The 26,074-nt window shown below is 37.0% G+C and overlaps 1 protein-coding gene across 3 annotated transcripts in view; it reads right to left on the reverse strand.

Annotated features, from left to right (window-relative positions):
- DMXL2 (Dmx like 2) overlaps nucleotides 1-26,068 on the reverse strand; it is a 44,968-nt gene extending 18,900 nt beyond the window's left edge. For 2 of the 3 annotated variants that reach the window (XM_057369877.1, XM_057369876.1), the window contains exons 1-23: nucleotides 26,036-26,068; nucleotides 17,912-18,037; nucleotides 16,521-16,592; nucleotides 15,757-15,835; nucleotides 14,966-15,122; nucleotides 14,515-14,581; nucleotides 13,590-13,768; nucleotides 13,068-13,251; nucleotides 11,924-12,098; nucleotides 10,932-11,165; nucleotides 10,526-10,803; nucleotides 9,639-10,332; nucleotides 9,244-9,365; nucleotides 8,093-8,182; nucleotides 6,600-6,717; nucleotides 5,691-5,810; nucleotides 5,251-5,478; nucleotides 3,249-4,925; nucleotides 2,851-2,961; nucleotides 2,119-2,288; nucleotides 1,461-1,558; nucleotides 1,133-1,298; nucleotides 261-525 (exon numbers count right to left, since the gene is read on the reverse strand). In XM_057369877.1, coding sequence (XP_057225860.1) covers nucleotides 261-525; nucleotides 1,133-1,298; nucleotides 1,461-1,558; nucleotides 2,119-2,288; nucleotides 2,851-2,961; nucleotides 3,249-4,925; nucleotides 5,251-5,478; nucleotides 5,691-5,810; nucleotides 6,600-6,717; nucleotides 8,093-8,182; nucleotides 9,244-9,365; nucleotides 9,639-10,332; nucleotides 10,526-10,803; nucleotides 10,932-11,165; nucleotides 11,924-12,098; nucleotides 13,068-13,251; nucleotides 13,590-13,768; nucleotides 14,515-14,581; nucleotides 14,966-15,122; nucleotides 15,757-15,787 — 5,164 coding nt within the window. In that variant the 5' untranslated portion in view covers nucleotides 15,788-15,835; nucleotides 16,521-16,592; nucleotides 17,912-18,037; nucleotides 26,036-26,068. Of the gene's footprint in view, nucleotides 1-260; nucleotides 526-1,132; nucleotides 1,299-1,460; nucleotides 1,559-2,118; nucleotides 2,289-2,850; nucleotides 2,962-3,248; nucleotides 4,926-5,250; nucleotides 5,479-5,690; nucleotides 5,811-6,599; nucleotides 6,718-8,092; nucleotides 8,183-9,243; nucleotides 9,366-9,638; nucleotides 10,333-10,525; nucleotides 10,804-10,931; nucleotides 11,166-11,923; nucleotides 12,099-13,067; nucleotides 13,252-13,589; nucleotides 13,769-14,514; nucleotides 14,582-14,965; nucleotides 15,123-15,756; nucleotides 15,836-16,520; nucleotides 16,593-17,911; nucleotides 18,038-26,035 lie in introns of those variants that run through there. The other variant, XM_057369875.1, reaches the window with a different exon arrangement.
- Nucleotides 26,069-26,074: the final 6 nt, after the last annotated feature.

Raw genomic sequence — 26,074 nt, forward strand, 5'->3', positions numbered from 1 at the left:
TTAATTTGTAGAAACAAGAATCAGAATTTAAGTCCACTGGAAAAAAGACAAACCAGCATTTGGTACCAGAGAAGTATTGTAAGGTAGTGCCAAACAAAGACAGCTCTCCTGAGCTTAGCTGACAGCAGGAACTAAGTTTGGTGTTAGAGGGTTCGAGACAGCTCTTGGAAAACATTGGAAATAGATTTATGTTGCTTTAAAGCATTTCTCCCACTCTTCTTAATARATTTGTCCCATCAGACTAACATTTTTTTCCTTACCTGGGTTTTCATCATCATCTTTAGGTGTTTGTTCCAATAAGGTATCCAGTGCTCGTGTGTAATCTTTCATTATCCAGTAYGCAATGCTCCTCAGAAATGGATCAGAATGCAACTTAGTACAACTGAACCCTGTTCCATCCTTCTGGCAACCCAGAATCTTTTCATAGAGAATGGAGGTGTACGTGACAGAGGTTTCAAACTCTGATTCATACAAACGAGCAATGACCATAGCCAGCTGGATGTCTTCCATTTTCTCAAGGCACACCTATGGCAAGCAAAGGGGAAAAGGTTGTTTTATGAGGGAAAGGGAATTCTATAAAATAAAGTGAATAGCAATATATGTTTACAGAACAGATATTTTTTTTTCCCATCCTATCTGTTCTTTGAAGTGTACATTAATCTTTGGGTCAAAAATGTGGTAAGTGATATATATCCAATAACATTTTCTTCTGTTTGGAAARAGATGTACTTTTCTCTATTTTAGGAATTCTAATATGCACAGTAGTACATAATATTAACAAATTAATATGGCAGAAGATAAAGATGTATTTTGATTCTATCTAGTAGAATAATTGTACCCTCCAACTTTACCAGCTTTGCCAGAAGGGTCAAAGGTGGTATTCCCAAGAGTGCTTCCACTGAGGAATGGTATATTTGAACAATTTTCTGGCCTTCAAATCAGCTTCCAAGTTCCTTTCCACAGTAGTGTGGAGGTAAACWGTATGTCTGCAGGGCACAAGGGGTCCTACATGGACATACCATCCCACTTGTGCTGCCACAATTTGTGACACCTTCATCAGACAACAGCTTGTAAGGATGCAGTAACATAGGTTAAGTTAGAAACTGAAACTTAATTTCTCACAAGTGGATACCTCTATAGCATCTTTTAGTGAACCTGCTAGCAAGAAAAATGCAGCTGACTGCTCAAAACGTTGTTTTCCCAACAAAGCAAAAGCATTTTTTAAAGCAGCTTTACGCCATCGGTCTTCATTGAAGTTGTGGCTGAAAAAGGCAGTCATCTTTTCATCATGCTGGGACCTGTATGAAGAAATACAATGTATAGAGCTATTTATTGTGTAACCTTAGCATACTATCACTTGAACAACATTACTTGAAATCAAAYGCTACTCTTGAATGAGTTCTGCTTTGCATTCCTGGTTCAATTAAGATTTAATCAAACTTAAAGTTAGCAGAACTCACCTAAACAGACCCCACACCACTGCCTTTTTCTTCATAGCAAGGTAAAAAAGTGCAGCATCTAAGGCATCATTGTTCCTCTGGAACGAAGCTTTTGCAACCTGTAGTGAACAAAGCCTACTATTATCAATGAAAATATAAAAGCTGCTTTTAGCTAAATAACTTGTGCTCTTTGTCACCGAGGACAGCCAGRTGACTGTAGTAGGTCTACAAAGCAGCAAAGCAATTCCTGTGAGAATGTTTTATTCCTATGTAACAGACCTCTATACTGTAAATGCTTTTAAGAGTCAGAAAACCACCACTATTGGAGAGAGCAAACCCTCTCAAGCACAGTGGGACATTAGGAATGTGCAAATAAAAATATTTTCTTTAAAATTGTTACAGTAACTCATACCACTGAGTGAAATTCCTCTGGCAATCCATTATTTAAAAATACTTAAGCTAATAACAGTATTTCTTGCATGAACACTGTTTGGGTTTTACATAGGACACTGATGTAATTGTATTTGATTCAGAATACTAGGATGATTTTTTTGCTCCTGGATTCTTTGATTAAACTTTAACTTTTAAAAATGTATTTTTACATTAGGTGACTTGGAAATTTAGTACAGTAAGCACACCTAACATAATGGAGCTAGAATCTGTCACCAGTAAAAAGTACCTTCTCGATGCACCTCCGGAGAGTGTTGATATTCCTGACCCACCAGCCAATACCCATAGCTCTCAGTTCAGACCATTGTGGGTCTCCCTTCTGGATAGCAGGAATCATATTGATCAACTCCTCCTCAGCCTCAGAGTGGAAAGCCCATGCAAAATGGCAAGTTGACAGGCCTAAACAGTAACATAAACCAACACAATTCAGAAGACTAAGAGTTGTTAATCAGCAAACGGARTATGTCAGAGATGCAAAGTGGGATCTCCAGCCCAAGAGTTGGGTACATCTGAGAGAGACCAGTTCCCTCAGYAGGAAGTAGAGCTGTTAAAGAAACAGCTGAAATATCTTTTTGCTTGTTAGGGATGTCTCCTTGGTACTTTCATCATTTTCCAGTACCCCATTTATAAATGTACATGAATTATATGTTGAAAGACTGAAGGAAAAATATTCTGTTATCACAGAAGCAGACCCATTCTGGGTCAGAAACCTTTCTCTCTGCTTTTTACATGGTAACTTCTTTTCAGTAGTACTTTCCAACTGGAGAGGTCAGAATCTTCTAYTCTAGAGCTGTACTTGTTTTTGCTATTAACAGTGCATGTAGGGAATCTACACCAAGCCTTTGCAAAATAATGGCCTTAATGAAATAGAAAATTAATATGCAGATGATAGAAATATGATACTATACAWCAAAGGTAAGCAGCTGCTGTCAGTGCAGTGATCCTCCCCTGCAGGGATTACCTTGGTGCAGCAGCTGGACRCGGTACAGAGGAGGCAGGGATGTCAGAAGGCAGGTGTGCAAGCGCATGGCCAGCAGGTACCGCAGGCCACATTCATCCAAGGTGTCTCTTCCTGTGGAACAGAAATACACTTTTGAACATGCAGCTCACTACAGTAGACATATATACAAGTTATCATATACAGTGTGTGAGGAAWGCTTGTTTCTAAGTCTGCTGAGGACCTGAACTACAAGTTATTTATTATATATGAACTACAAGCAGGTATTCATATTTGTTTTTCTTTCTTCCTGTATCTAAACCGAGGCCAGCATCCAGCTTTGTTATCCCAAAATACTCAAGGACTAAGATCACCTTTGCTAAGAATAAGAATACCAATTCAATWATATATCAGTTACTAACCTGAGTAATTCTTATCTCTGTTCTCATCTAGTTCAGTGCTTGTCATGGCCACAGTGTCTGCCAAAGCTACAAGGAACATCTGCTCCAGTCGAGTGAGGCCTGGCAGACTCGAGTGCATCAGGTGGCTTGAAAGGACACTGGAGTGTTCTCGGCCAAAGTAAGTTGGCCCATACTGTGATAGATTAATAACTTTGGATTTACTCTCCCTCTTTTCAGGCTCAAAATCAATAAAGTCGTCACTTGTAACAGGTTGAATCTGGAACAGATCCGAATACTGATCCTCTGTTTTTCTCTTTGCATGGTCTTCAGAGCCCTGAGGTATTTTGGAWGTTTCTTCAGAAACATAGGTGGCATCCTGATCTGCAGCAAGCAGCGCATACAGTGGCAGGGGGGGAATTGAGTCTATCTCTGTGTAGTCTCGAGTACCATCTTTCCCTGCAGTGATGGTGTCCTTTGCAGTGCTGCCACTCACACTGATGGTSCGAGAAAGGTGGCGTTTGGGACCAGTCCCTTCTCCAGCTTCTGTGTCTTTGACTATTGCAACTTCTCCTGCAATGCATTTCACTAAATGTGATAGAATGGCTTTGGCTCGGCGAACTTTACCCARGTCCATGAGTTCTAACAACTGGGTTGGATGATACTGGGGTAGTGTAGGTGAAAGAAAATGAGCAGCTTCAAAAAGGCCTCCATCCTGTATTACAGTGGGAGTCCCAAAAACATCATCCACAATACCTGCCCCATCAATTACGCTGGTCTTCTTCACTACCGCGCTTGTTTTGAATGGATCTTGTGTTGTTGAGTCTTCAGAAGCAAAAACATCACTTTCTCCATTGCCAAACTTGACCGCGTGTTTCCACTGGGCATAAACGTGCATTTCACAGTCCATTCCCACCACCAGTATTCCATCTCTCACCCAGGACAGAGAGACAGGCAGGGAAGGAGTGCCATCCACAGATGATACCAAATCAATGGACCTCAGCAACACCCACTTGGACTTTACACCTTGCTTTATGCTCCCTCCTAGGGGCAAGGTGATGACAGCRACTCCCTCTTTGCTGCTGGTTTGATCTGTTACAATCCCTGAAAGCCTTCCGTACATGAAGATGTTGGCACCCACTCCAACTGTCAGTATATGTGAACCATCTTCTTTTGAAACCCAGTCCAAATGCACCAGATGCTTGATGCTGGGCACCAGGTATTTGTCTTTCAAACAAGTATCTGACTTACTGTAAACAAATAAATTACTGTCTACGCTGACCCTTGAGTCAAGTACACTTCCAACCTTAACTATATCATCCAGATGAATTGTCTGCTCCAAAACCCATTCTGATCCTCCAGTAGACTCACATTCAAGTATACAAACATGCATGGAAAACTCTTTGGAAACAAACCCATTGTGCTGTATGGGTTGTTTGTATGCTACTGCAAGACGTCCTGTGTAAGAACAGCTAACAGCAACTGGCCTTCCTACTATGCTCACTGTACTGCTGTTGTCTTCCCCTTCGTCATTCATTAAAGGCCATTTTCTCCAATGGTACGTTTCCTTCTCTTCAGTTTTGCTGTTTGGGTCTGTCTCTACAGTGCATCTCCAGAACCGCACTTTGTTGTCCGAACAGGACGTTACTATCAAATAAGGTGCGAGGCAGACGGGGTATATCGATGAGGAACTCAAGTGACCTGAAGTGAGAACAAACATTTACTTTTAGTAATAGATAGCAGAATCCATACATGATTAAGGCAGACATAACAGAGTCTACCTACTGCTAAAAAACTTTACAACCTGATGTTATTTCTTAATTTGGAGTTGGAAAAGGGCAAATAATATTAGGGCTGGTAACAGTCTTGCAGCTTGGACATTACTTAATATCTGCATTTCTGGTCACTTTTCAGTCCTGTGTTTCCTGTATCAGTAAATCAGAATCTTATAGACTGGGGAGATACAATCCTATAAACTAGCAGATAAATCAGTGGACCAGCTGTATAGAAAAAAATGCTGTGTTACCTGCTGAAGGAGTTGCTCTTACTACTTCCACACCAACAGGAAGATCCAGAGGCTGGCTATACACAAGTCTGGAGCTCAGAATGAGTTTACTAGCAGTCTGAAGATTAGCAATGGATGAAGATCGTGGAATGGGACTTATGCCAGGTGATACATCTGGAGAAGAATCCACAGCCTTTTGCTCAGGTACACTAAGCTTATTATCTGCTGAAGATGCTTCAGTTGGTTTTGCTATATAAAAAAAAATTGCCAACAGTGTGAAAAGATTGTTTATAAGGACAAGGCATGAATATCTGACAATTAAATTTATTTGTTTTTACAAGAGCTCAAGTTGCATTGAAAATAATTATATGATGTGTACAGGCTGTGTCAGTTTTATTGCATGCTGTGACTATTCATTTAAGACATCCATAACATTCTGAAAATTACAATCACTCACTCACCTAAACAGGCCTGCACAGATTTGAGATGAAGATGCCACATCTGAAGAACAGAACAGCCACTACTATCTTTCTCAATTACTACCAGGTAGAACTTCTCTGAAAAAGGTGGTGGACGATACCCTGTAATTTAAAATATTATATATTTATATATATAATATATAAACATATGTATTCATATATGGCAATGAAATTTATATTCAACTGAAATAATTTTTCCATAGCAAAAGATTCTCTAAAAACTAYTGACAATAAAAACCCCATTTTCAAATTTGAAAGAAATTGAATACACAACAAAATATTCAAACAGCACCATTAGTAGTATGCTTAAATTGACATTTTGTTCGCTCATGACAACAGAAGAATTACARTATAGATAYTGAYTTATAGAWAATYTGAGTATTAATGGCAAACCTAATYTATTAGATATTTGCCTTCCCATTCAGTTTGAACTATTTTGCCAAATTAGACAGCAAGACTCTTCTATCTGCCTGCTTTCTTCCCTTTTCTTTTGAAGCTTTAAGTCTACTACCAAATTCCCCAGTGACTTTCCATTGCATTAACTYGAAAGCCAGATAGATGGCCATCATCACCTGGAACTAGCTATTGATGCAGGAAATGTGCTTCTGTTCTGCTCACATGTTTATATATAACATAAGCACTTTGAAAAATGTACTTTGTCAAATACTATGCAAAATGAAAAATGTACTTTGTTCCACTCTAAGCAATTAGAATGTCTTTGTTTAACACCGTTTAGCAACAATTCATACGAGCAATACATAACAGCCATTTCACTGAATTCTACAGATTCTCATTTGAAAGTAAATTACCACATGCCAGCCAGATTTTACTATTTCTTAAGAACATTTTTTGTACCTATTACATTTATATTAGTTATAGTTTATGATATACCTTGTGATGGCTGGAAAAATATCTCCGTTTCCTTCCCTTCCACTTCTTCYTTATGTGGTTTGTATCCCAAAATGAAGTCTTCTTGGAAGACATGAAGCAATTGTGTGTTTGAGCCACACTGAAACATTGAGCAATCATTATACTTCCAGAACAGTATAGCAAAATTTGGTACTTATGCAATTATTTCCTTTGTGCAATCTAGCTACCAATGAGGAACACTCTCACTTATAATGTTTAAAATTATCATCAGAAAACCAAAATATTTTCCCTTCATATTAAGAACAGCATATTTTGAACCCATCATTTGTATATCGAAATAATTTCACCAAGGGCTATCACATTCTGAAATAGGATAGACACATTCTGAAATAACACCTCTGCTGCACTTACTGACAGATGAATGAATATCTGATTAGTTTTTATTTTTTTGGTGTTGAACAGATGACAATGGTAAGAACTCTCAGATTTTTATCCCTCTTCAATGGGAAGACATGTCTGCAGCAAATTGCTTGGGAAATCTAAAAAAGGGAACAAATTGCAGATTTCCTTCTCTCAGATATCTTAACATGTGTCTTTTCTGACAGCAACACATTTCTTTGCAGTAACTCTACCAGAAGGATACTCCTGGTGAAATCCTTCCCTGATGGCAAAGAAAAATATGTCTCCCAAATACAGTGATGGAAAAGTTATCATGCTGCAAAAACACCTTTTTTTTCCAGAGAAACAAGGTAAGACAGTATTCCCTGTACTAATTTATAAAAATTCTAGGAAAACATTCTGTAAATCTGAACTTAAATTTGAAGATTCTATGCTATTAATACTTAAAAGACACAGAAATTTATTGACAATAGAGAAGTACTCATTTATACAGGTCAAAATTAGTTTTCTAATTAAAAATGGTAAAACTTATATTTTCACAGGCTGCTAACAGAAAACAGCACTGGAACACGTATGATCAAAATAAGATCAAGTAAGAGTAAGAACARGGTTTAATTATATTACCTGCTCATTGATTGAAAAGTATAGCTGTKTTAGTTAATATATATAAATTTGTTTCACAGTACAGACATAAAATCWCAAAGTCATGCCTGGCTATCATTCTTACTTTCTGGCTATCATGCTTACTAGGTAAATCTAGTTTATAGGTTTGGGCTTTTCAATGTTATTTTTGTTTGTTTGGGTTTGAAGGGACTCTAATTTTTCTCCTTTAAATTATCATGCCTTGGAAACCATTCTTTCATAAAGTTTTGTTTTCATCAAGAATTGTGCTTAGAAAATATAGTTATACTCTAACAATGAGTTGTGAGCTTTTAGCAGCTAACAGAAAGTTGGCTTAGTAAAATGCTAAAGGTATCTGAAGAGTCACAAAAATTCAAGGCAGTTGTTATTACCATAGAGAAATGTCAACTCTTTTCAACAGTTTAGGCTAATTAAAAAACAAAGTTATTTAACACCTTTATGTGATACCCTTAAAGAGTTAACCATTTATTTACTTTGTTAGTTATTGCATCGAGCTCAATGATGCATCCTGGTCGAGCAGTAGATTGTTGGCTCACAATATTAAACACTTCCCCAATAAGTTTCTGAAACAGAGAAAAATGAGTAGAATTAGTATATTTTTCCTTTGGACAGAAGAAAATTGCAGTTGCTTATCATAAAGTGATGCTTTAATTTTTCTTGCTGGCACAAACYGTGACAGAGTTCTTGCAGCTGTCACTTTGGCACTTATGAATAATGTGTTTATCAAACCATTTGCACTGGTGTGGGTGGGCAGCTCTTCATGGGGGTAATATACCAATTTTTATGGAAGCTAAATATTGTTAATTTAAAGATTTATCCTTGCATAAGACCACATAATGTATCTGTGCAATGAAAAACAACATAGTGTTTCACTTTTTTTTCAAGCTTCAGGTTTTGTCACAACATGTAGCAAAAAGTCAGTACAGCTTATATATAAGCTGAAAGCTCTATTGATTTTCACTGGAATTTTCAGTCATTGCTCCTAGAACAGATTCCTCAGACTGATCTGAAGACAGGCCCTGTCTTGCAGGATAAAATAACAGAAGAAAAATTTATAAAATAACACAAAAATGGGAAAAAAAGGAAAAATGTGTTTCTTTATACAATAACAGTACAAGGTCAGTACAACACATTACTTAAAGTCACAGAAATGGAAGATAAAAAGAATTAAAAAATTGGTTATTGAAAAAAAGCCCACACTAATATGACCCTTAGCTGATTCCCACTATCTCTGCTCTTCTATATATACAGATGTAACTTAGGTGGATACACATCAGTCTTGCTCCTCTGTATTCACCTTCCCTTCTGCTTTTGACTCTCCTCTTCTGAGAGGACAAACTAAGAAATCCTTTTTTTGCCTTTCCCACTTGTCACAGTTTGGAGAAACTTGTCTGGGAAATTTTGGTTCAGCGCAGACACCCTTAGCAGCAATGCCACATTTTTTCTGCTTATGCTTACAGACAGCTGCAATTATGCAAGATGTAATGCAAAAGATCCTACACATGGAATGGCACAGAAATCACACAGAACTGAAGGAAGACAAACCACTGGAAGGGGTAAAAACTAAGTTATGTTAGGTTTTTTTAAATAATTCCAAACCAAACCTTTGCTACATAAAACTTACAGATGATTCAGGATCAGATAATTCATCCAGAAGCTTTCGTGCATCTACAACAGCTTGATAGAGCCTCAGGTTTTTGCCATCTGATGCAACAAAGCAAGCACTAGCAGAATTGCAATAGGTACCTAACAGAAGACACAAAAAAAAAAAAAATCAAGAAAAAAAAAGGCAGTTAATGGCATCAGGCAGTCTGTTACAATCCTCAGCATATGAATATGCTTCAAACATAATTTTCATAAAGCATTGAAGCAAAAAACTTAAGCAAGTGTGTGCATTAATACACCATTATTTGAACTTTGAAATAATTCCCTTTCTCTTAGTTTATATAATTGAAACACCTCAAAAAAGTTCTGTAACTCATRATGTTAGCTCTGTGGAAACATGCCAAGTATACTCACCAAGGCAATAGCTGGGAATAAGTGTTGGAAGCCAGGCTACGTTAGAGAAAGCAGAGGTGTGAAGAGAGTTAATTCGAGCCAATTCAGACACTCCTCCAGTGTAGGATAAAGGTCCTATGGGGTCYACTCGCCACAGAATCAGCTCACTGTAGATTGCGTTTGGGTCGTGGAATGTACGGGTCGCTGCGTTTTTAAGTTGCTGCTTAGAAGAACCTTTCTTCTGTTTAAGAGGATCCATCATCCTGCTTATCCTGTCTGAGTCCCAGGAGCTGTCTGATTCAGGAGTCAACAGTGCATTGTGATGGGAAGATGTCAGCAGCAAAGGTAAAACAGAATGGCAGGCCAGGTCATTGAGGTGAAAGCGGTGTCCACAGTACCTAAATTTATGGGATACAGTCAGCACAGTAGTGAAAGCTGATTTATCAGCAAAAGTAACTGCCCACTGATTGAGAGAGCCATCTATATGTTTGGAAATCATCATTACTACGGGAGAAATGATATTCACATTTGCACTGTCCTGGGCAAAGCTTGGTCCTTTACTTGCTAGAGTATTATCTGGAAAGTCCATTGTCTTCTGCTGCGCAGCACTGCTGTCTTTTACAAAGACAGGGCAGGCATACATCATTATATTTTTGCTAAGGGAGCTAGCATCTCCAGATGGAAATGCAACAGGAATCCTAGAGGAAAAAAAAAACTAAAAAAAAAAAAAAAAAAAAAGAAAAAAAATTAGAATATATGAGCCCAGCTTCAGCCTGAAAAATGCTAGCTGTTTTACAGGAAGTACTTAAAATTAAATTCCTACTGATGTTCAGGTAGAAGCACATAAGAAAATGGACACAATGATTGTTAATATCATAAATAATGAAACTATTTCAGATATGCAATACCTGAACTTGTCGAAAGATGCCTGGAGTGTATTCATCTAAATACTTCACATGCCACACCAGAAAGGTACCATCAACAGGATGGATWGTAAAAAGCATATCTGGATTCCTGTTCCATTCAGTCAGGAGCAAGTCGATTTTCCGGTCTAACAAAACTGTTGGAAGAGGCAGGCGTGGGCCCGCGAGCAGAGATGTTTTGGGGCTTCCCTCTCTTTCTCCATCTTCATGTTCTGAAGAGCCTGTACCAGTCCCTGTCTCTGATTCTCTGTCTATAGACAAATCTGCAACAGGAAAGAATTTTAACCATTTTAACCATTGCAAAGATTTTCYCCCTCAGTTTCCATTCAGAACATARGATTTTTAAATCTGTGAGTAGTAGGATCTGATAAGAGCTAACCAGATTACTTACCATGATCTAACTTCATATGTAAGCCTTTCTCTTTTTCTTCCATTTCTTCTTCCTCTTCAACTTCAACATCAAAATCTTGTTCTAGTTGCTGTTCAGAAATTTTTCTTAGTTGCTCCATGAATACTTCAATAGAGGATGTAAAATGAAATTCTTTATTGTTCAACCAGTGGACAACAAAGCCTCCACTTCCTTCATCRATATTAAAAGCTGTCCCAGCCAAGACTGATGGAATATCTGTGGGTATTTTTAAACAAATAAAAAAAGCTATATATTAAACTACATAAAATATATATAAAGCTATATATGAAACTATATATTAACCACTCATCCTTTTTAACATATTTTAGGTATAACAAAATTTGTGCCTGCAAGATTAGAAAAGATAAAATGCAGATCAAGTTTCTACATCAAATTGTAATAAAAACAGTAAAGACATTTTAAGGTCAATAAATTTACATGAAAATTTATTCTTATGTGGATGGTAAATATGATAGTCAGTGGCTCTAACCACTCAGGTCCATATGTTGCAGTGTTGACTTTCACGTACAATTTTTAGGTAAAGCACACCACAGCTCTTTAATATTTTCCTTCTTTAAAAATATTGTGCATTATTCTATGAAACAGCTGGTTTCCCACCAAAAAACTCTGGTACAGCTTTTTTTCAGTCACTACATATTCTGTAGGATGCAGTTGCTTTATTCGTCATATACCATGGCCCCCCCACCCGAGAATCAAACACCAATCAGACTGGAAATTTAGGCTTCTTTTGCCTTCTTATCTGCAAAGATGAATTTAACTGGCTTGTAAAGGTTCTGAAGGCACTCAGAATAAATTCAGCTTCATAATGTCTTTCAAAATCTATGCCAAATAACAGACTTCCTGTAAATCCCCTATATTCAATTAGGCAAAGCTAAGAATGTGCATCTCAGCCCCCTTTATTTTTTTCATGTTATGCAAATATTATTGCAGTCTAATACACGGTTGCATTTCACCTGTATTAGGGTTGATGGTTGCTGCTATGTGGAAGTGACCGAGTGCATTTGCTTGATGTGAAATGTGACGCTGAACTTCATGAGTGCCCTGATGATCTGGCAGGACATCTGTGTGGGTAACAAGAACTGAAGATCTCCTTTGTCCTTTCCTCATATTTTTCAAATGATGAATTGTCTGTTGTAGTTACAAAAATAAATTAATAAATACTAAAAAAAMCTGTAAGCTAAATAGTTGCAATTATATAAAACCTATAGCTTCTTTCTACCAAAGAAATGAAGACTAATTTCAACACRATTATTTTAAATAGGTTTCAATAAAGATTGATAAAACTTATGCACATCAGATCTGCCCAAAAGCAAAGCTTTTCWACCAATCTTCTAAAAGTTCCTTTARTATCTGCTTAACAACACCAGAAAAATAYKCAGCATTTTCCACAACATTCATGAACAAGATCAGAACAATCTAAAAGCAGCAACTTTTGCGATATAAYTTTATAATGWATTATTTTTGTATGACTGAAAATTTCTGAGAGCATGTGAAGGGCACAACTGATTTAACAGCCTGAAGTATAATTGGTCCAAATCTCCCTGTTTGTTGATGGCCATGATACGTATGAAATAAAATATTGATCTGATTGTAATAATTTACAAATGAGTGGTGGGGTGTTTTTTGTTTTGTTTTCTTACATTTTCTTGTTTTTATATTGACTGGTTTCCTCTTACTGTAAACTTAATAGACTTGATAAGACTATAACATTGTTACTGAAACAAAACTATCAAATGCAGTAAATAAAAATTAAGAGAGTTTATTTACTCCTTTCATTGTTTTTATAATGACAGACTATCAGACCCAATCAGAATGAAACCATCATTGCTATTCCATATTAAACATTGTCTCTTTCCATCATTGTTAGTTAACTATAGAGAAAGTAAATTCAGTTTTAAAAACATGGTGCTTGGATGCAGAGTTGCAGACTCTGACTTTCTCAGTGTTGAGTAATAGACTTCAAAATTTGATATGAAATAATTCAGACTATTCTATTATGCTTTAAGGACTACATAATAAACATTCTTAGAGCTTTACATCCTTTAAGTTTTAAGAATCGTAAAATAAAAATTTGACACATTAAGCATTTACTTGTACCTCTAGTGCATGTTGTATGGTGTCCTTTTGCTTTCCAGACTGCGAGATGGTGCTGCTGATGCTGGAAGTGGTGGTTTCACAGATCTGCTCCCCGAGGAGAGTATCTTCRGGTAGCAGCGTCTCTGCCCACAGCCGGCAGATGCCATCGAGGCATGACGTGAGTAACACATTACACACCAAACCCCTGATGGCACAAACGCCAAAATTATTGCCTGTGTAATTCAATTAGCTCTACAGACRCAGCAGAAACTAGGGAAGCACATAAATATTTTGTAGTTTTTGCTTTATCTGAATTTCTGCTTCTCCTCCCACTGAAGGTTAACCTGACTATCATTMATAAACTCGGTGATACAGAAATTCATGGGAAGATTTGTTTCTTCAGTTGCGAAGCTTTGTTTCTTGAAAGTATAAGAAGAGATATCTCATGTGCTTGATGGAAAAATGTTAAGCAGAATGTTAAAAAAAAAAAAAATCACTCGATCAAAGGCTTGCTTGGTTTTTTAAAAAAGAAAGCTTTCAAACCTGGGCATGTACTTGCTGATGTTCCGCCAGGAAAATCCTGTCACTGCTCGGGGATGCGCCAAATAAACAAAGGAAAACTGCACATCCTCTGAGCATATTTTCTTTTCCTCATTCTCTTGAGGCAGGAGAGATGACTTCCAACCAGTCATAGGATACCAAACCTTTAAGAGGCAGTCATCCTAGRTAAAGCAATAAAAAAACAGGGGGTTAAGTAACCATAAATAAAAATGTAACAAAAAGAAAATGCCAAGTAATAAGGAAACTGCTGTGCTGGTATTGTTCATGAAAACTTGGCCTAGAACTAAAATTCATATCACTTTAACAGTAAGTGCAAGCAAAAAATGCTTACCTATTCAGACTTGTAAACCAAAGGAAACCCTCTCATTCAGATGAGAGGGTGACATTAAAGAGAATTATTAATTGAAAACTTAGCTTGAATAATGATTTGACAAAAACAATTGCAGACTGAAATAGAACTGATAACTGAACCCAGAATTCACGAAATAGAAAACCTTCTCTAATTTATCCATACGTGCATATTACACCAGTTTAAATGCGTGTCTTATCATAATGATCTCATTACTTTCAATAGCAGTAGAAAAATTAGTTTATGTATATCTGAAAATCCATCTAAGCATACTTCATCCCCCAAAAAAACCAAAAAAAAAAAAAACCAACCCACACATACATATAAGTCTGTATTACTGTCATTCATAGATTCAGTAAGAGTACATAGCTAAATCCAATTTCTTGTCACTGAAATTCATGGATCTCCACAAAAATACAGGATTATATGAGACTATAATTTATCTTTCCTTAGACTACAATAGAGTATACAGTGCAGGACTATTYATAGTACTTACTTYTGTCAAACAAATGCAAAATATTGCRAAAATCTTACTTAATTAGTATTTTTTGTCCTTACCTTTCCAGCTGTTGCAAAATATTCACCATCAGGAGACCATGACATCAACTGTACTGATGTTGCAGTCCTACAGAACACAAGAACAAGTAAGATCTATCTATTCTAAAATATTATTCCATAGGTATTCAGCTGATTCAGTGTTACTATTAATTATTTAAGTATTAAATTAAGCATATATTAGATTATGTATTTTATTGTTGTTTTTTTAAAGAAAGTTTATGCAGAAGCATAAAAACATTTACTACATTGAAACAAAATAGTATTTACACACTTTCATGAAAAAACAACTCATAAAAAATTGGTTTAAATACAGCAAGCCTAGGTTAAATTAGACAGGAGGGAGGATTTTTATTTGGAATAACTTAYATTGTTTGAATTTTGTGATATTTAAAAGGACATTTTAAAATAGAGGTAAGGTGTGCAATTTCTCTTAAAATAAAAATGATCTCACTTGCACTGCCAGACACATTTCCAGTCATTTAGAACTGGGAGAACTTTATCATCCTTGATCTGAYTGCTGGCATCATCATCTTCACCTTCCTCCAGAATTTCATCAGATGGGGGGGCCCACAATTGCAAAAAGTCTGTTGCTGTCAGTAACCTGTTACCTGAAAGGGAGTAATAACAAAGCTATGGAACCAGGATGATGAASGGATATTGAAAGATTAAGCCTCTCATCGTATTTTGTTGTGAATTATTCAGAACAAGTTGAAAGCTAAACTTTTTCAAGTCCACTGTAAACATGACAGGGGATTCTATCCTCTTACACAGCTGGTTTTATTAAAACATTTTGAATTTATAGTATCTTTTAGGAAAGACCACCAAGGCTTTTGGGTGACTTTGAATCACAGAACCATATTTACTAATGAATGTTGCAGATGCTTAATCTATTCACAACTCAAATAAATACACGGACATCTTATAAAGATCCATGTCCAGTCACCTTGCTGACTTTAATTGTGCTGAAGTTCTATTTAAATGGTTATTATTGATAATTTTAGTCAGCTAACAACACTGTGATTCCCAAACTAAGATCTTGCATAAGACACTCAAACACTTGGCACAGCAYATTAACAAATGCTAACTGTAGCCTCTCATTTTATGCAACACTATCTGAGAAAATGTAACTTAAAATTTCCATATCCAAGCTCTCACTTTATTATTTTATTTAATAAAAACACTTTGTGTTAAAGGCATTCTAACTATAAGTCTTGAACAAATATTTCACAAACAGTGCMTTACCTTGAGGATCCCAGGCCAGGTTGTAAGTCATAGAACTGAGGAAGAATTGCCCAGTTTTTAGCCACTGGCACTTCAGTTGCTGTAGGTTAAAAACAGTAAAGGATTAATTCTCAAACATGAAGGTATTGGAATTTCACAACATCATTTCTTTCTATATGAAATTGCTATTAAGCCTCTTGGAAAAATATTCAATGCTAGATTGCTAAATCTAGTTTTAATATGCTTTTAAATTGTTTTGTAAAATGTAAATGYATCCCAGGGTGCCCTGCAAATCAGATCTGGACCTGTCCCACATACAAATTGTATCTGTAGCTTACTTTGTACTACTGTGATCATAGATTTACAGGAACATAAGGGAGGGCGGTATAGATGCCACAAAGATTATGAAACCTGCTTGAGAACAACCTTAATGCTTGAGTGCTTGGCCATGGCTGTGCTGTTAAAGCAAGTCTGGGTGCACAAAGGAAGTCTGTCTGGTATTTCTGTACAGCACCTCTGACAATCTCTGCAAGTAAGAARCACCAACTTGTCACTAGGTCATTCTAGTATGAGACTCAAGAGCAAGATGTGAAATTAGGAGAAGTGCAGTCCACAGTTCAATTCAAGCCATTGACAAATCCACCCCTCCAGTTTTATTATGAATGGTGGAAACTATTTATCCATTAGTTTTTGTGTGCTGACTTAATATAATACAAGCAGCTGGCAGACAGACTTATACTTCTAAGAGCCTAAAACGAAATTACAATTATGAAATACATACTTACACAATTTCTTTTATGAGAATTTATGCCAAGYGGTTCAAAAATGCAAACAGCGTTTCCGTATGACGCTGCAATCTGGGGAAAAAAAAAAAAAAAAGTTGAAGATTCAAAATGTAAGGTTAGGAGGTAAGTGGAGTAAGTGCTCCTTAGTATTTCAAACTAGCTAAAGAATTTCCAGTACCCCTTCTATGTGCCAGTGTTCTTGAAAAGTGAAATTATTACAAATGCAATTAACTCTGTTATAGGTATATTTTCTTAAGACAGTTGAGAAACACGTAATTCTGAAAAGCCCTCTTTTCAGACTCTAAGCAGGGCAAACATCTCATTCAATGGCACAAACACTGTCAATCAGATGTAGAATATTCTCCTCGGGCAACTACTCTTAATTCATAWGGGAAAGCTGATGCCTTCACTGCTTCTGCTCATGTTCTGTGTACTTCCCAGCTAACTGATGCATTAATTATTAGTGTCTGTGTCTCTAGATTTCATTTTATATCACTAAATCACTAAATAACAGTTACAAGAAGCAGAAAGAAATGCAATTCTATTTTTAACATTCCAATAAATTTTGAGATAAATGGTAAACAAAAAATTGAAGTACATATGCCATTGAATTCCTCAGTTTATTTCACCCACTTATTTCACAGAAACCTCTAAACACAAAATGTAAATATTAGGTATTTATCTGGGCCTGTTCCTAATACTCATATGCTTTTGAATATTTTTGACCATCTTAAAAATTCCTCTTCTATGAAAGGTTTTTTAAAAGAAAAAACTGCTTAAGTCCTTCCCATTCARGATCTGGCTTCCTCAATACAAAAATGATGCAGAAGTTTCATGACATTTGTTACGAAATCTTATTTCTTCTTTAAAGGAAGGGGGAGAGAAGGTTGCGACAACAYGGTCAGTCTCAAAATAAAAACCAGACTGTGAATCCTGAATGCAGAACCACCCACCACTGGGTGTGTACAGATATGTACATATAAATGATTTATCCATTTCTGCTTTAGTTACATGGAAGTATGCAGAATTGAGACAGTAACGGTCACTTCAGTACCATTCCAGTTCTGACACTATACTGTAACTAATACATTTGTCCACATTTTGTCACACCTCCTATTGCAGGTCCCTCACAGGATAAAAACCATTGTTACAAGATGTCTCCTGCTTCCTCCTTCCTCCCTCCCCCAAATCACTAATAAATTGAAGCAATTCTCAGAGTAACGTAATACTAATGCAAGAGGTGTTACACATAAAGTCCCAGATCAGTAAACCATGATCTTTGCTGTGAAATTAACTCTTTCATTCCATCCATGTATTATGTTGTCATTTAATTATTTAATTTAGAGTTTTCAAATTTTTAAAATTCTATACAGATTTCTTAAAATCCTTACCCTGCCTTGTCGCTGGGAGCACTCCACACAACTGACCTGGATGTTTCCATGTTTAGCACCGGGAATAATTTGCACACATTCAAAGTCATTTGCCAGAATAACAATGTCACAACCAGAGCCATATGCCTGAAATAAATTTTAAAAGAAATAAAATTAAATGCTTGTTATAAAATCTGATGAACACTTGTTACATGAGTGAGGCTGTTGGAAGYTGTGAAAATCCCCATTGAAGAAGAAGTTACGATGTAGCAGGTTTGTTACTCACTAATTCAATGAGCAACAAGTAGCAACAAAGTAGCAAAAGAAACTGTAACTCTATCGGGTTTAAATCATGGCAAACAGAAACAGTAAAATAAAAAACCAATCCCCCCCATTTAAATCCAGAATTTGAGCTATGTGTACTATTTCTTTTGTTTGTTTTAGTTGTTTTTTTTCTCCCCTCCAACTCTTGTTGCCTCTTAGAGCAAAACAGCCAAGCCCGGAGCATTTATTAATGAATTTGGATGTATGTTTCCTAAATAAGTGTGTGTTGTGCYCCCCTGCCTATCTTTTTATTGCTATGACTTTGTAATAAAGCTTGTTAAGTGATTATTTTCTATAAGAATCCAATTGCTGGGCTTTTCTGAGTTATAAGTGCACATTAGACTGTAAAACAACAAAGATTTCTCTTGGATATAGTGTTGTGCAATACACACTGTATTCTAATTAATTTGTTTATGAASTAGCTATAGAACAGTCATAGCCTGCAGCAGGTTTTTTTTGGCAAGATAAATATATATCTGTCTGCCAACCTTTCACCTGTTCTAAAAAGTTTAATCACTCCAGACTATCTGTCCCACTGAGCTCCCACATTCAGGCACAGAAAWCTCCCCCTAGCATCAATCTACCACTAAGCCTTTTATGGTAACCAGTTATAGCTAGAAGTCTCTTTATGTTTTCTTTTTTAAGTTTTCCACTGATACCAATATTATAGGCAGAAATTTTTTAACAGCCAAGTTAAGCAGAGAGTGCAAGTCCTCCAGTGTATTTCAGATGGTACAAAATTATTTATCATTTTAACTTGTCCACTGTTTTTTCCWTGATAACTTCCAAAATATTGAGTTGGTGTTGGCCCTCTCTTTTAAGAGCAATCAGTGTAAAGGCTACTTGCATTGTGAGTGTATGAGAGTTGTGAGTATTTCTACTGATTTACATGATCAGTGCTCCTTGGTGGTCACACGAAGGTAACAGTTTAAGATAACCACTGGGACTAGAATGGACAGTTTAGGTCTCATGACTTTCCATGTCTAATTCTAATCCTCCTGGGAAGGAGCAACAAGTGAGAAAGACTGAAAAAAAGGGCTTAATTTAGTGAAAGTACTTCACTGCATGAAACAGAAAGGAACAGCAATGCAAGCAGCAAAACAGAAACTCAGTCCCCAGAAATTAACACACTATACAACTGCACACACAAAAATGAAAACTGCAGATAAGACAGATTGTGTAAAAGATTTCCAAGGTCATCTCACAAAAATAAAGTGACACAGTGTTGTCTGAGACTTCAAACCCACACTGCTGTTCTGGGAAGCTCTGAGGAACTGATACTGGAGTGATTCACAATGTAAGCAGGATTGCTAAAAGGTTGTTGGAGGGAGATTATCTATGTAACAGAATATCCCAGCTCCTTGATGACTAGGCTATGTGACTATTAGACCCAGTCTGGAAGAGAGTAAGTTCTTATTAAAATTGAATAGGATTATTTCCAGAACACAAGAGAATGAAAGATGAGATTCTGAAATAAGTTCTAGTATTGAATAGAAAGTCCTTTTGTTTTGTTACTTTCCTATTTTCATAACCGATTTTTTTACAAAACAAAYTTCACCAGCAGTGTTGAATGCTGGACAAAACAGTTTATGCTCCTAAGTARGAAGGCAGAAGATTGACATCAGGATGTGAATACCCAGAAATAGACAGGAAAATAAAAGCACGCTCTCTTGTTCCAATAATTCATTCCAAATTCTAATAGTCAYAAGAAATTGATTCTCCTACTTAAACTTCAAAGAGTGAGCAGTTAAAACAGAAAAGAATTGACTCATCTTTTCAACAGTCTTCCTCATGACTACTAATACAAACCTACTAAAAGATGTGATTTAAATTGTTATCTAAGAGCAAAAAGGAGGTGCTAATCCACTTTCAACAAGGACTTAACCTTTCAAATCCCCTATTTTTCACTGTCAGTATTGATAACTTCAGTTGCAAATTTCAAACTGCATTATGTATAACTCATCACTAGTTGCAATTTTATTAGCAGAAGACATGTATGTGTATCTCAGGAATTATAAAAGACTTCACAGCTTCAGTTTCCTTATGCTTACTGTTCTTACACGTGCACATTTGTATGTGTGTATAGAGCTCATAATGCATGAAACAGAAAATATACTATACTTGGCTGTTTAGTCTGTAAAGCAAAAGAACTTTGTGTCCTTCTCTTTAGACATTTTAGYTTTTCATCTCTCCTGTCCTCTACCTGCACTTATTCCAGCAATAAAGCATTAAATTTCCAGCTAATTATACTATTTAGCATATTTTTACTAAGTTAAGTAAAAGGGTGTTTGTGAATTAAAAGTGTAGTTTACAGTAGAACCCTTTTTTTTTCTCTGAAAGAATCAAGATACAGAGATGTCTTGTGAAATCTTATTACTGTCACTTGTACCCATCCTCCTCTTTGCCTGTGTTTACTGCTGTACCAACAAGTGACTCAGCAGACCAAACAGAGGGGATCCCTCTGTTAGGAACCTTAGGCACAACACATTCCCAGCAGCAGGATACCAGCCTTCAGCTCTAGGTTCTTACAGCAAGTGCTGGCTCTTGTTTCTGGGCTCRGTTTCTGAATGTAGATATTTATTCTGAAAATGTGCCTTATTTCATGAAATTATGTTAAAGTATATTTATCTTAGATCTCAACATTATTTTATGAAGTAGAACATAACTTTGAAAAAGGTCCATATACTAYTATGTACTGACAGATATGTTCTTATTTCACGTTATATGTCTAAATACAAGTTTTTCATTTGATTACTTTTATGCARCTTTTCTAAGGCCTTCATTATATTAACATGTTTATACTTGAAGAGAACACTTTTCTGTTAAATCCTCTTTTCTTTTGTCCTGTCACTCCCTAAGATGGTAATGCAGCAGAAATACCCCACAGTGACAAATAACAGGGAAGTGTCATAATATTTAACATCAGTAGTTCCTTCTTAAGGATTCAGCTGACAACATCTTCATGAGGCCATTCATGCCACCACAGGTCTCTCCTGCCAGAAAAACAGTGGCCACAATATATTAATGGTAGCAGACAGACAATCTGCATAGGCTGATAAAAGGAATGAAAACTAGTAAGCCATACAGACAGGAAAGAAGGCAAATAAGACAATAAACACTGAGCTATTGTATGGATGAGAACAGCACAGAGCTCTTAAATAAACAGAATTATGAGCAGCGACTGAACAAAACAAGTGCAGTAAGAACCACCCACATAGAGTATCTGCCAACCTCCATTTCTAATGTCACTGATAACTTCAAGGAGAAAATTAAATGGAATTGCAAAACTGCCAGAATGCAAGGATGACTTGCAGGATCTATAAGCAACTAATAATCTGTAGTTTGCCAATGTCTGCTCTATCTGTCAAGATCTGGGACCACTGAAATGAACAATGACAAAGCTTTAATTGAATGCAGGAGCACAACAAAGAAGTAGGACATTGTGTCCTACCGTAAGAGTTTATGCTATATCCTCAATTTTCAGATAATATGAAAGCAGCACATGTATCTTGTCTTTTTCAGCTGCTCATGTTTTCCAGTTTGCTTCTGGAACTAACAGACAGGGAAACAATTATTCCTTCACATTCTCATCTCGKTTTTTTATTTCTTTATATAAATATGTTTCTTTGCATTAAAAAAAAAAAAATGTTCTCTTTCTATAACCTGCAACTCTTTACCAATTTGGCATATGTGTAGCAAAATACAAGTCCTCTAGCTCCTATGTGTACTATGGAGGGGTACAGAGGCACTTCAAGATGCTAAATGATGTGGAAGAAACAGAATCAGCTCACAGTGGTATTAAAAAAAATCCATAAACATCTAAAATCACATAAATTAAAACATTTTTTGAAACCTGAATTAAAATCTGTATTGGGCTTAAAGGACTCCTCTTAGTAAAACAACACTCACCCTTACCTTTCTGGCTTCRGATAGTAAACATAGGATGCAGAAATTCCTCCACCTTCTGCTTAGTGAGGGAGGCACCTGAATTCTGAACCCTTTCCAAACTCACATCAATGGACACAACACTTACACTTCCTCCCCCTCCTCCTTCCACATACTACTCAAATTACATGCACTTAATGCAAACTAGAAAAATAACTGGGAAACAACTCCTAACYTACTACTAGCCTGTGGCCTCTAAAACAGGCCTTTCCTAAACTGACATTTGAGACAAATGCATGATTAAATACTTTACAATATGCTTACACATTCTATTTCAGATRTAAAAGAATTTAGTAAGGATTCAGATATTAAGCATCTCTAATCCAGTTTACATAAAAACAGTACAAAACATATAGATATATATAAATAGTAATAAATAACTGAGAGGGATTTGCAAATAAGAAGGATGAAGTAGTGAAGAAGTAGGAGAACCCTACACAACAGAGAAAACCCATTTACAGTTACTGTATCTTGTGAACATCTGTGTGAATGAAGATTTTGCTGTTTTCGATGAGGTGAAGAAATTTACATGGGTTTGGGAGGCTCATCTGCAACAGCTTCTGAAATTCACAACAAACACAGCTCCAGGCCAAGTGTCAGTACTGGCTTGGAATATTTTAAGAAGCTTGTCCTTTTCAAAAATTAAAAAAAAATAGTTTTTTCTCACTTTTATCAGAAAAGTTCTTAGATACCTATAAAATCTGACATTCTGATTCTTCATTAAGAATGTTTATAGGTGTTGTTTTTGTGCAGTTAGTGTAGAAGTAAATATTATTTCCTGTTTGTTTGACACTTGAAATTTTTATACTTATAGAATCTTGCCTCTAGGTAAATAACATAGCTATTTTTATCCATTTATTTTTAAACCCAGACTAACCTTAGTTACATTCTGTTGTAGCTGCTTAASCAGCTCTTCAAGAACAAAAGCTAAGTGAAATCAACAATAGTTTGAAAAATGCACTTTACTACCTTTAAAAGCTTGTCAGCTGCCAGTTAGACTGTGAGGTAGAAATATCTCTTCTGTCAAGGCAGGGCGTGTGCTGTAAGGCCCTTCTGCTTAAAGCTCAACTCTCAACCTTCTGTAAACTCACTCAGGGAACAGAGTTAACAATATTTGCTAAAATGAGAACATGAATGYACAGCAAGCTGAAAAGTGCACAGAATTATTTCCAAAACTTCCGTCATTTAGACTTCAACCCTTTGCTTAAGCAGGCCCCTTTTTGGAGCTCAGACCAAGAAGGCTGAAGAGACTGTCTGGTWCAAGACATCATTATGGAGCTGTTTTGCTTCTAATCACCCTTCAAACAGTTTTTCCTGTGTATAACACACTCTAGCCCAATACAGCTACAGCATCCACAAGGCAGTTTGCTAACCACACATCTCTGTGCCTCAACCATTCCTTGGGAAAGGCTRGATTAAAGGTCAGGATTGCTGCAGGCAGATGTGGGAGCAGAGGGAGGAAAAGAGCACTGCACATTTCAGATAAAGCACYGACGAAAACTATACCAAACCTACAGCAACTGTGTCTATTTCTTTGGATCTCTATAGTTTTATGGAGTTGCTAATGCTGATTTTTAGCAGGCAAAGAAAAGAAGTGTGGAAAAGTGATTTCTTTTCCTTGTCTTTTTCTCAGAATAACTAGATGACTTTGACCAAACCTTTAAAAAAGTTGAGACAGATTGTGTAATCATCCTAGCTCTAGCTACACCGACTTGGAAATTAGAAGCTTACCTTTATCCCCAGCAAGGAGTCAGGTAAACAAGCCAAGGACAAACCACAGAAGAAAGGAAGAATGTCCCTAATCAGGTTAGAAGAAAATGTGCTTCTTCTCTCAGAATCCTAAGATTGCTGGACTTAGGCATCTAAAGCACATTCATCTTAAGAGGAAGTTTCTTCTCCTACTCCTCCTCAAAAAAAAGGGGGAAACAACCTCAAAACTATTAACTAGTAGGCACATATATATATGTACCCGAGCCATTATTCTGCTGTTAAGTGGAGTATTTTTAACAGGAGTGACTCATTTCTGCACAAGAAAAGGCTGTATTTTCAAGTGCCTGTGATGAATCAGTTGTAGCAATTTTGAACTATTCTCACGCATTTTCAGTGCCCAAACATCAACCATAATGTGAGTGGGCACATGCGCACAGGAACAGCAGCTCCTCTGTCCCAGCCCCACGGATTCACACAGACACCTATGGATTCATGCTGTGCACATCTCCCTTGGCTCCTGCCCTTTCCCTGCTCTGCTGATGCTGTGTGCCAGTGCCTGACAGATGCTGGGGCTTCAGAGCAGCTCTACAATCAACACCAAGGGCCTCTGGCTGAGCTGCAAAGCTGCCTCAGGAGCAGAAGTTATGACTCCAAACAGCTCAAAGGTTTGGGGGCACAACGCTACATCCATACAGGGGATGTTGACTGACAGAATTTGAGGTCAGGCACTAATGAACTGGCCACCTGCAGTGGGTGGTAGACTATGATTCTACTAAGTCACACAGGTAACTAATTTCCTTYTCGTTATTCTGATAAGAATCTGTTTGCAGGCAGTTTTTTTAACTGTACAATTTACTGTAGGATCAAGGTCTAAAAGAGCAGGAAATAACACCAGAGAATGATGAAAAAGCAAAGAAACTTACAGCTATGGAAATTCAGACGATACATTTATTAAGACATACTTATCTCTTCAATTCCTTGTTTACTGTATTATAAAAAATTGGATGTAGCAGCCAGAGAAGACAGGTCTGTTACACGTAGTTCCACAATTAACAGGTTACCAAGCAATTCTGCATCTTTGTGAAAGATGTTGCTTCTGCTTTTGGAAAATTCTTGTATAAACCACAACATACATTATCATTCATTACTGATGTTATCAGAACTATGACAAGAATTAGCATAAAGTTGTGTTGCATAATACCAGCTGATTGACTTTTCAAATTATCACAGTAAAAAGAAACACATTAGAATGTGAATATGAGTAAATGACTTCTTATACAAATTTCAAAAGTAACAGAGGTCCCTTTAATAGCAGTATGGCTGCATAGCAGCAGAACCAGGAAAATAAAGACAAACATGGCATCTTTTATTTCTTGAGACTCTCCAGCATTCATTACTGAAATAAGACAACTGTGATAATCTATTGTAAGATTTACATGTTTCACATGTCTGCTGACATTTATCTTACACCAAAAAGGATGCTCTGCCTCGTTTTGCTGGGAATTGGCTTGTACCTGGGATATAATCTTGTTAATATAAAACGTAATGAGACAACTGATTCCCACAGAATAAGATACTGATTAGATGGCAGTAGGGAAACACTGCAGAAGCTGATCACTCGCTAAAATCAAAGCATACAAAACATACACAACCTAAGGAAGTGGAATTGACATTAGAAATTGACAATAAACAAAAATAGCCTGTGAATGACAACTATTGGGCTCTTGAAATTTGCTAAGTGTATCTCTTTACGTCTCTCTCTTTTCCAGTTTGAGAGGAGCATTTGACAAATTTGTGTTTTATCAACCTCAGTAATGGAAGGCAGACGCTCATCAATAGCGGGCAGGCTTCGCCAGAACCCCATTGCAACTGAATGTGTGCGCTTTGCAGATGAGACATAAACACACATACAAACATATTAAARTAAAAATAAATTTAAAAAAGGCAGACAGCAGCACCCAGCGAAATCCGAGGACACACASCCGGGGGTTTCCCCGGCAGGATGCAGAGGATGGAGCGCTGGCCAGAGGTGACAGCGATCCCCGGATGCCCCCAGCCCCCMGGGTCCCCTGTCCGCCCGCGGCGCTCCCCGCCCGGCAGGTTCCCCCGTCCCTCCGGGCCTACGGCCGCCCTGCCCAGGCCGCCCCCGCCCGGCGCGCCCGTTACCGTGAAGGGGGTGTCGTGCACGCTGCCCACGGAGTAGCC

This window comes from Malurus melanocephalus, unplaced genomic scaffold (genome assembly GCF_030028575.1).
Source record: "Malurus melanocephalus ecotype Western Australia unplaced genomic scaffold, MMel_1.1 scaffold_116, whole genome shotgun sequence".
NCBI classification, from domain to species: Eukaryota; Metazoa; Chordata; class Aves; order Passeriformes; family Maluridae; genus Malurus; species Malurus melanocephalus.